The following is a 10,991-nucleotide window of genomic DNA, read 5'->3' as shown; positions in this document are numbered from 1 at the left end:
CTTGTTCTGACACTTTTATCGCCACATTTCAGCCAAACTAACCCCCTAATTTATGATTGATAAACAGTAAACAAACATTATAATGTGGCTGTAAACACATGTAAGGACATTTTAAGTGTTTACTATTAGTGTAACTTACATTAAGCACATTATGTATCATATTTAATCATATTAGAGTACATATTTGTTCTATAAAACATTTTATTAACTGTTTATTTGCAGATAAATACATTAACAGGAGGATTTACAGCTGTTATTTTGTATTAGACAAAAGGAAGGTTGTTCCAAGTTCGCTAAGAGTGCTGCAGGAACGCGTCCTAAAACCCGGAAGTTAGCATGTTAGCACTCCTGGTTCCTTCGTCGCAAAGTCACCGGATTTTCGGTTTAATGTCTAAAATAAGGTCTGTGGTTTTCACACAAGGTCAAGACATTTTCACGTTTTATTCTCCGACATAAAATACATCAGAACCCATCCCACCTTTGTTTGTTTTTTGAAGCTTTTACGTGTCTTAAAAAAGGCGGTTGCTAACAAGCAGCTAAATGAGATTACAGAGGTTGTCATCTACTCACCAGTCCACCTTTACAGCCTCGTTGTGTTTCTACTCCCGCTCTTTCAAACTATCACTAACTTTCTAAGAAGAACAAAACATCTAAGTATCATAAACTATCGTTGGTCAGTTTATTTTCAGCAGTTATCCAAAAACCAGTGAAAAGATCACGTTAGCTTTTTTTCGGGGAAACGAGTGTGATGCTAACTTCCGGGTTAGCCTACAAACTACGTCATCCCTGCGCCACTCTATTGGTGGAAAAATTAAACCGTTGTATTTATAATTCTGTGTAGCATAAAACTGATTCTGCCGCTGTTATTAAGGTAAAAAATTTACATAAAGTTGTGTTAAAAGATGCTTAACGTTGAATCTTCTTTTTCAGTCACACCTCAGGATTCCCCTGTTCCAGTTTCACCTCGTTTGAACTGTAATTAAAGGACAAACAGACTCATTAAGCACATCATCTACTCAATTTTATCCACTTATTCGGATGGACGTGAGATGAAGGGTGAGCTCTCACCGCGTTCTTCAGCAGGTTCCCTGATTTGATGAAGATGTTTGGTTTCCTTGAGGCCGGTTTGGTGGTCTCAGTGGTGTTGGTCTGAGGTTGGGAGGGCGGCGGCTGAGGCTGGGGTGACGGTGATGGTGATGGTGAATAAGACTGGGGTTTCAGGTAACTCTGGGTCGGGTTTGGTGTGTAGAGATGAGCCGGGGTGAACGGCTGAGTTGGGATGTAGGGCTGGGACGGTATGTAGGACTGAGAAGGAGTGTAGGTGTTTATCGTTGGGGTGTAAGACTGAGGCATTGAGTAGGGTTGAGTCGGAGCTGGGGCAAACGGATTGGTGTTCAGGTACGGCTGCGTTTGCGAAAAGGATGGAGGCACCGGTGTGGAGTCAAGCAAGGTGGGCGGCGGAGGCGGCGGTAAGTCATCCGCCGCATCAGTGCCGGTCCCGGAGACACCAAGGTCATAGTGCCGCTTCCTCAGCTCCCCCAGGCGGACTCGCTCCTGCTCCAGCTGGCTCTCCAGCTGCAGCACCTTCACCTGTGAGAACCAGAGAGGTCATCAGCAACAGACACACCGTCAACAGACAGGAAGTAAAAGAAGATGATGGACGTTCGACCTCACCTGAGCCTCCATCTCTTCTTTCTTCAGCTTGATCAGAGACATGCCCGAGAAATCCATCACACCTGTGAAGAAATTAGAGTTAAATCTATAATCAATATTCATGATCCTCAGAGGATGAATCCAAATGATATTAGTGATATCCTGACTTTTTCTCTTTCCGCTGGTACTTTTACCTTTAATGGAGTATTTCCTTACAGCGGTACTGGTACTTCAACTTGTAATGGTGTATTTTTTCGGTGGTATTGGCAGTGGTACTTGTAATGGAGCATTTTTACAGTGGTATTAATACTTGTAATGGAGTATTTTCTTACAGTGGTATTGGCACTTGTGTTGTATTTGTACTTCTACTTCAGTAACACTCTGAATACTTCCTCCACCTCTGGTTAAAAAACAGTTTGAGCCCTGGTTCACTTGGTTTGTTAACTTTGTTTGGACGTTCATGTTCCTCAGAGGATGAATCCAGCTGATGTTGGTGATCTCCCAACACCATTCATGTTCCCCTGAGGATGAACTGTTACCAGAACTGCAAACCCTCTGATATAATCTCCTTCTTCCTCTCACCGTGGTCAGAGATCTGCATTTGTCCATGTTTGGTGGAGGAGACGACCACGGCGGCCATGTCGTTCACATGTCGCGAGGCCTGCTGCAGCGTCTTCAGCTTCTTGTTGTTGCGGTCGGCCTTCACCTGAAACGACGAAATGATAAATCAGCGGCTGTCATTTCCACCCGGGGCCTCTGAAGTGATTTATCTGCTTCGAAAAACCGACTAGAGACTCGTTTTGGACTTGACATTTCACCTTTGAGGCGGCGACCAGCTGGGCGGTGCTCCCAGCGATCTCATGCGAGCAGGCGATGAGCTCCTCGTACGTACCGTTCTCACCCACGACCCGGTCGGCTGAGTCACTGACGGCAAAGACGTGAACACACAGGTGCAATTAAACAGTCTGAGTCTTATATAATTAACAGTATATGTGTTTATATTGATGGTTTGTGGAGCTTACAGCAGCTGTGTGGCGCCCCAGCCCACAGCCTTCGAGGCCGAGATGAGTCCTTCTGTCCAGCGAGAGTTTTTGGCATAAAACTCTGTGACAGACGCTGCTCCCTGCAGGAAGAGCAAGTACAAATGAATGATTATTGTATATGCAACACTTGTCTGTGGTTTCTGCTCCTGGTCAAAGCAGAGTCCAGTTCTGAGCAGGAAAATACACCAAAAACCACGTCTCATATTGAGTCAGTAAGGGATATTTTATCACCTTTTTTTACTCCTAAATTGAGTCTTAGTTGTAATTCATAGGTCGACAAAGTGTAACTCACCCTGCCTCCTTCCACAATGTCTTTCTGTAAATCAGTAGCAGCTGTCACCAGCATGTGAACAGCCTGGAGAGGAGAGCAGAGGCAGATGAAGTGAAAACGAATCCCGAGTTCATAGAAAATTGTGCAAGACTAGACTGAGTTCTTACCTTCATCAGGTCTGAGCAGGATCCCAGGATACTGTGATAAAACAGGAGGAAATAAAATCACATTTTCTTGCAAATAAGACGCCAAAGGAGAGAGATAAAATACACAAACATACCTCTGGTTGACCTCCAGCTTCACACCACTCGTGTCCTTCTTTGCCTGATTCAGTATTTCCTGCAAAATAAAGGTTGAAACAGAAACGTTAAGCGTCACCAGGTGTCGTCATGTCCGGGGTTTGTAACCGATGTGATTCGTGCGTCCTTACGTCCATTCGCAGCACAGCCTCCTCAATGGCAGTGGATGTAGCGATCATCTCTTTATCCACCATGCTCCCCAGCTCTTCTTTCAGCACATCCTGACCTTTAGGACGCAAATCCTGAACAAGGGAAACACACTGAGTCAGAGGTTTGAGTGGTAAAGGCAGGTAGATACACTCACCGGCCACTTTATTAAGTACACCTGTTCAACAGCTCGTTAACGCAAACATCTAATCAGCAAATCACACTGTGGAAACTCATTGCATTTAGGGGTATGGACATGGTTAAGACGAGTTAAAACTGAGCATCAGAACAAGAAGAAAGGTGATTTAAGTGACTTTGAACGTGGCATGGTTCAGTAACCGTTTTCCTTCGAGCTCATAGGAAGACAACAGTTACTCAGATAACCACTCATTACGACCAAGACTAAATCGGATGAATCTCAATTCCTGCTGCGACATTCGGATGGTGGGGTAAACAACATGACAGCATGAATCTATCCTGCCTTGTTCAGACTTTGGTGTGGGGGATAGTTTCTTGGCACACTTAGTACCAACTGAGCATTGTCTAAATGCCACAGCCTACCTGACAATGAGTTCACTGTACTCAAACGGCCTCCACAGTCACCAGATCGCACCCCGACAGAGCACCTTCAGGATGTTCAGCCAACAAATCTGCAGTGACTGCGTGATGCTGTCACATCAATATGAACCAAAATCTCTGAGGAATGTTTCCAGAGGCTTGATGAATAGGTGCCACAAAGAGTCAAGTGTCTGGTGAGTGTATGTATTTCAATTTATGGGCATGATAAGATGGAAAATTCATCATGTGTGGGTGGTTTGTGGGTAAGGAAGACAGGGAAAAACAGCTCTGGTAAAGATAAACTCTGTCCCACCTGTCCCAGAGCGAGGATACGCTGGACGGTGTAGCGTATGGCTGAGGGATCTGCTCTCTGTAAACTGGCCTGAAACTTCAGATCCTTCAAGAACTGAAGGCAGTGGTTCGCACAGTCCCGACAGCTGTCAGTCAAACCTGCAGGAGACGGAGAGACGGGATTCAGCGTTCACCGTTTGTGCATGAAGTAGTTTGGTGTGTATCGCTGACGGTTGCATCTCTTACGGTCGGCTTGGTCGGTGGGAGCAGAGTGCGACGTCGCCGCTCCGTTGACGATCGTGTCGGCGGCGAGGTGGGAAAACTGTGTGACCGCCCTCAACAAACCACTGGCGTCTAAAAGGAAGAACAGAGGAGAATCAGATAACTGACACTGATCATCCATGCCTCCAAATCTGAACACACACCGACCCCCTCGCTCACCGTTCCTGTTTCCGAGGTAGACCAAGTGGCTCTGCTGCATTTTGTCGATGGATCCCAGAGTGATTTCAGCTCGGTTCACCAAATAATCTGAAACACAGAGGGAGAACTGGTGAGAGAGATGGTGCAGAAGAGGAAAAACTCAAGTTATGGACTAAGTACAAGGGAGTTTTCAGTACACATAAGCAGTATACAGTATAAAAAATCTATAAAGTGTCAAAAAAGAGACGGATTTCAGATTTTCAGATTTTTTTTTTAACCTGAATGAACCTTAGAAATATTTTTTTCTCCTCCGTTCACCCCGACCCAGATTTATGATTTAAGATTACAAGCTGAGAATATTAGTTAGTTAAAGCCTTAGTGTTTGGGGTGGAGGGATAAAAGCCTTCCTACCAGGTGAGCTGATGCAGCGGACGTGTATGGGGTCGTCCACCTTGGCCACAGCGTCCAGTATGATGCCCTCGGCCTCCACCACGGCACACTGCAGCAGACAGAACTGCTCCTCCTGCAGCTTCTGGGCCAGTTCTCCTTCACGACACGCCTGTTTTTTTTACACAAACACATGAACTCATCGGTAACTCGCCGCTCAGAGACTCACACCAGCTTCACTTCACAGTCGTAAACACAGCACCTGCTGCTGTAACTGGGCGTGCAGGCTGCCCAGCTCCATGCTGCTCCTCTGCCTCTCCTGCTCCATGGAGCTGTGGTGGAGCTGAGCTTGTTGTCTGAGGGAGTTCAGCTCGGCCTCCTGCTCCCTCACCGACCGCAGCAGCACCTCCCTCTCCGCCTGCAGCCCCGCCAGGGTGCTGTTCAGCTGGGTGCCGCTCTGAGGAACAAAACAGGTGGAGGTGTGTTACAGCGAATGCTTCATCTCAAGAGGAGTCCACGTAAGATGAAGGAGAAGTGACTCCTACCATCTCTTTGCTTTGCAGGGCGCTGTTCGCCCGCATCAGCTCAGCTCGGGTCGAGTCCAGCTCTCGTCTCAGCCGGTCGATCTCTAACTTCTGCTCTGCGTTGATGGCGAGCTACAGAAAGCAGGAATAAAATACAGACAGTCGGGAAAGAAATTGGTAACCAGTGCAGGGAAAGCAGAGCTGAGGTGATGCAAGAGAAAGATTTAGTCTTCGACAAGCTGCAGCCTTCTGCAGGTAAAGCAGGTAAACAGAAATGGTCATGGTTCACGTCTGTACCTGTTGCTGCAGCTGAGCCCTGAGCGCCTCCAGCTCTCTGTTGTTCCGGTCTCTCTCCAGGTCCTGGGAGCTCTGCTGCTGTTGCGTCTGTTGCCTCAGCGAGGAGAGTTCAGCGTCCTTCTCTCTGGCGGAGCGCAGCAGCACCTCCCGCTCCGCCTGCAGAGCCGCCAGGGTGCTGCTCACCTGAGATCCCTCCTGCAGAAAACGACATGGACATATGTTGAGTGAATGTTAAACAGAGCTCTGAGGATCAAAAAAATGTGCGTTTTCTGAATAAAATAGTCTAAATGATTAAAAATATGGTTTAAATATGGCAAATTAAGAGAATCTGACCAGGTTTATGTTCACTTTTATTACTTTAAACACTTTAAAAGTGTTGGAAACGACTGAATTACCTCTGGAGAAGAAGAAAATAAACTGGCATAAGTTGTTATATGTGTGAAAAGGCTTGAAATGTAAAACTTTGGCCTGATGGTGGTGCTAGAGGGTCTGCTGTAAATTTGAGAACAGCTCTTCAGTGCTTGGTCCACTCAGTCTCACCATGTCTTTATTTTCCAGGGTGCTGCGAAGGAGGGCCAGCTCCGCTCTCTGCTCCAGCAGCTCTTTGTTCAGATGGTCGGCCTCCTGCTGCTGCTGACTCATCTGATTGGGAGAGGAGTCACTGAGTCGGTGTTCATGACAGTCTTTGTCTATCAGCTTTAAAAAACACCAGGAGGTGTCTGCAGTTGTGAGTCAGAGGTTGAAGAGGTCTCACCATGTTGCTACTCTGCTGACGTAGATTCTCCAGCTCGCTCTCCAGCTGTTTCTTGGCTCTCAGCAAATCGTCCTGGTCTTGTTTAGTGCTGGACAGCATCTTCACTGTCTCTGCGTTCTGCTCACAGATGCACAAACAACAATTTTAAGTTCCAGCCTCTGACTGTAGCTTCATTTTAACCACACAGACACGTCTAAGATGCAGTTTACCTTCTTCATTAAGTCGGCGTGACTGGTCACCAGCTCCGCGTGTCTCTCTTTGAGTTGTGTGAAACGAAGCTCCGCAGCCTGAGCTCTACCTGTGCAGACATGACAGGAAGAAGAGGACTCACCTGTTTCAGTAAGGTTCAGAAACATTCACGTGGCTTATTCACCTGATAACAAAGCTGTATACTCACTGTCTGCCTCCTTGTATCCGATCTGCGCCCCGACATTAGCGACATTAGTGCAGCGTAAAGCCTCCACCTCCATCCGCAGGTGTTCGTTTTCCACCATCGCCACCTGTTTGTGTGTGCGCTGCTCCTCGACCTCGGCCTCCAGACGGTTCACCTGAGCCTTCAACTCAGTCACACACCTCTGAGCCTGAGCACAGGAGGAGGAACAGGTGAATATATTTCACCTTTAATGAACAGTTAGTTGTCTTCGACCAGAGGTTTTCAGACTATGAGCTACTGGTGCAATTAGAGTCAAAAATCATCCTCCTTCTGGAACATATTATCTCCAATATCCATGGCAGATTTATGTCCATGAATCTGCTTAGAAGTCAGAGAAAAAAGATGCTTCTTGCAGCTGCAGAATTTGCCTGAGAAACGTCACGTTTTCAAACAGGAAGTGCTAACAGCTAATTCGGCGTACTTTAAATGGTGCCAGTTGTAGTTGCAGTCCACGCCATGCTCCCTGGATTCATGGCAGCATCATACTTCCTAGTAAACAACTGTCTTTCAACACCAGGATGAAAACCTCACCTCGTTCTTGATGAGCTGGAGCTCTGGTTTGAGCACCTCCAGCTCCCTCCTCAGACTCTCAGTCTCTGTCTCTCTCTGCTCCACTGGAGCCTCAGATCCTCCCATTTGGCTCAGCAAATAGTACTGCCACAAGAGAGAATAAAAAAACTACATGTAAGTCATAATACAAAGACAGAAGTGTAAAACTTTAACCTAAATTCATCTTTCTACCTGTGGTATCTGTGCTGATTCTCTGAACTCCGGCTGCGGCTCCACCTCCTCCTCCTCATGTTGCTCCTCGCCGGGCATCACCACCACCGGCTTTTTATACTCGGCCAAGGCGGCGGCGCGGAGGAAGTTCGGAGGAGCCTGCAGGGGGTCACATGTGCACGATTAAAAACCATTTATGTAGAGTTCATGTGTGAAGACTGATGGAAAATATCAACCTGTTACTTACGTCTGGGAGATCTGGGATCTGGATGACACTTTTAAAGAACTCCATTTCTCTGGCTCTGTCAAAGAACTGCGTGAGGCTGCAGATGAAAACACAGATTACAGGTTATTTAATCAGTATTTATTCTAATTTCTCAGATTAACATGTTTTTGTGAATTCTGGTGCAGACAATGATGGTCTGAGGATTTGATTGGTAAAGATTTTTAAGCTGTGTCTCCATTTTTTATTGATAGTAGTCCTGTTTTTTTAAGGGCACACTGTCGTTATATGCATGACATAATAACATTAATTAAAATAATTTGTTTGCTCACTAATAACCCACCTCGTAAACAGATCACGGAACCGCTCTCTGTGTCCAAGAAGAACATCTGGAGCGATGCCTGTAACAGAGGATATGATGGATTTAACACTTGATCTATGAATTAAAATGTGTGTGTGTGTGTGTGTGTGTGTCCACTCACGGCTGTGAAGTTTGAACATCAACCGGACAGAGAAGTGGTAGAGGAAGCTGCAGTCCAGTATGAGCGGTATGAGAGGCGTCAGTCTGCACTGTCCAGCCGGAGTCGTTGATTTGGCGCCGTTGGCGTCGAGCTGACGCAGAACTTCAGACGAGAAACACGCGACACAGAAGCCAAATTAAAGAACAAGTCTGGTTTTATTCTACTTTTTTTCTTACTGTCAATAAATCCCATCATTTCCTTTAACAAGTATGTTTGTGTCCAAAACGTCGACTCGTTACAAACTGATTTCTGACGCTTTTCCACCTCCTGATGGACTAACCTGTCTCAGCCATCTTCAGTCCAGCATCCATGTAATCCAGCAGCTCGTTTGTCATATCCAACCTTTAATATAGTAAAACAACATCTAAACACCACACTTAAGCTCATATATATTCAATGAGAAACACTGTGTTTATGTGCTGAGGCCTGAGAGCATGAAACTTACACTTTGGTCATGTCAGTTCCTGCCTCCCTCTCCACCGTCTCATCACTGGCCTCCAGGTTACCTGGGATCACCTTGTGCTGTGGAGGAGGGTGTTTATAAAAATCAAATTAAGGTTTTATCACTTTGAGTTTGTCAGATACTACTTTATAAACCATGTGATAAATAGTAAGGAGTATTACCTTTGCATGAAACTCCATTTTGAGGCAGAGGTATTTGGCTGACAAGGCGACAATGTGGCCGTATCGATCGTGCAAGTTTCCCTGGAAGAAAAAAACCACAGATTATAAAACTCTTAAGTAAGCGAGGTGTGGTTTGAATGCTCCTTTATCATGGCAGCTACTCACCCAGAGAACACCCATATCTTTCACGTTGCGGCAGCGTCGGTAAGAATCTGCAACAGCCTGCAGGTCAGACAGAGACAACAGAGATTCCACATCAATGACATGAAAGTAAAATGTGGGAAAAAACGGCGAGGTAAACGAGAAGATGGAGGAGACGTAGAGTTTTACATTTCTGTGTCCGTCGCGGAGCAGCTTGTGCAGCACGTAGCAGAACTTCCAGCTGATCATGGAGTTGCTGGACAGAGGCAGGTTCAGGGCATAGGACCAGAAGGTGCTGGCTCCACCCTCCTTATGACTCCCCATGATGATATCTTCACAGCTGTCAAGGAGACTCCAACATACTGATGCACAAAGTCGAAACAGCCCAGAATATTTTCTATGCCAGTCAGTGATCATGTTGATTATTAATAAAGAAATATTTTTGACTTTCAGTCCAGACTTCATCCATATTGGATGGATTGTACAGAAATTCATGATCCCCAAGTACCTCAACATCTACTCAGTGGATTTCCCATTAAATTGTGTTCAGATATTCATGATCTCCAGAGAATACAGCCTCCTGACTTAAGCGATCCCTTAACTTTTCCTCTATTGTCACCATTAGGTCAAAATCTTTACATATTTCGTAAAGTATTTCAACAACTACTTGGTGAATGGGCATAAAAGTGTCTTTGGATATTCATGATCCCCAGAGGATAAATCTCCCCGACTGTGGAGATCTTTTAACTTCAGAGCCAACAGCTGGACAAAGTATCTCAACATCTACTCAGTGGATTTGCCATGAAATTGTGTTCAGATATTCATGATCCCCAGAGGATAAAGCCTCCAAACATTTTCTATCAGTGCTACCATGATGTTTATCTAATTAGCAGCTATTAGCATGCTAACACAAAGAAGCGGGTGATGAGCTAAAAACATTTATCGGTAGATTATTTCCAGGAGGAGCACTGTTGGTAAATGTTCATTTAAAAGGATACTGCGCACATATTTCTCTTTGGGCGGTGTTTCCGCTGAGGTGAGAGTTTTGCTGATGCTGTGGAGCTGAGAGAAAACAAACAACCGTCAGAAACACAAACACAAACAAGTCAACACCAGGCTGCTGCCGCTGGCGGAAACAGATAAAACTTCGAGATAAAAACAGAAAGACAGACTTGGATTTACTCCAGAGGACAAAGCTTCTTACAGTTTCATGTCGCATTTTAAACCAAGAATATTTTTGTTTTCTTGGTTTTAACGTCACATAAACAATCTGCTGCGCATTTAAAGTTAAAATAATCATCAAATGTTCCCTGAGCGAATGTACAGGGAACAAAACAACAACCAACCCATGTGTAGAATCTGTATAAACGACTGTTAAACTGTTTATTTTAACCTGTTAAAAGAAGCTAAATCATTCACCTGTTGTTTACCAAACTGCTCCTTCTCCGCAGCCAAAGCTTTTTCCGTCTTATTGTCACTTTTATTCTTCGTTTTGCTCATCGTGCTTTCTGTTCTCCACACGGACTGAGAGTCAGATGTGGTCCCGCTCCAGGTTCCAGCTCCTCACCTGCGCCTCTTCAAAACTAAAGGTGCGTCAGACGCTCTGTGCGCGTGTCACCGAAATATTTCTCCTTTAAATGAACAAAAAAAGCTGATTCACGCGCAGAAGAAGCTTCTCCTGTGCG

At 45.4% G+C, this 10,991-nt stretch overlaps 1 protein-coding gene across 1 annotated transcript; it reads right to left on the bottom strand.

Annotated features, from left to right (window-relative positions):
* Nucleotides 1-421: 421 nt before the first annotated feature.
* On the bottom strand, nucleotides 422-10,936 carry LOC108897308 (huntingtin-interacting protein 1-related protein). Its single transcript, XM_018696880.2, has 33 exons — nucleotides 10,726-10,936; nucleotides 10,305-10,368; nucleotides 9,496-9,638; nucleotides 9,331-9,387; nucleotides 9,166-9,246; nucleotides 8,987-9,063; nucleotides 8,822-8,883; nucleotides 8,503-8,643; nucleotides 8,364-8,421; nucleotides 8,045-8,120; nucleotides 7,819-7,956; nucleotides 7,609-7,731; nucleotides 7,042-7,225; nucleotides 6,854-6,942; nucleotides 6,645-6,761; nucleotides 6,431-6,532; nucleotides 5,891-6,085; nucleotides 5,615-5,725; nucleotides 5,332-5,526; nucleotides 5,094-5,241; nucleotides 4,704-4,790; nucleotides 4,509-4,616; nucleotides 4,285-4,421; nucleotides 3,398-3,508; nucleotides 3,248-3,306; nucleotides 3,135-3,165; nucleotides 2,989-3,051; nucleotides 2,676-2,776; nucleotides 2,472-2,577; nucleotides 2,236-2,359; nucleotides 1,675-1,736; nucleotides 1,069-1,590; nucleotides 422-973 (listed from the first exon to the last, which is right to left on the bottom strand). The coding sequence occupies exons 1-33, from the start codon at nucleotides 10,804-10,806 to the stop codon at nucleotides 938-940; spliced, it is 3,789 nt and encodes a 1,262-aa protein (XP_018552396.1). The 5' UTR covers nucleotides 10,807-10,936; the 3' UTR covers nucleotides 422-937.
* Nucleotides 10,937-10,991: the final 55 nt, after the last annotated feature.

This window comes from Lates calcarifer, linkage group LG9, assembly GCF_001640805.2.
Source record: "Lates calcarifer isolate ASB-BC8 linkage group LG9, TLL_Latcal_v3, whole genome shotgun sequence".
NCBI classification, from domain to species: domain Eukaryota; kingdom Metazoa; phylum Chordata; class Actinopteri; family Centropomidae; genus Lates; species Lates calcarifer.
The sequence above is the reverse complement of the archived record's forward strand: the minus strand, read 5'-3'. Positions and strand labels throughout refer to the sequence as shown.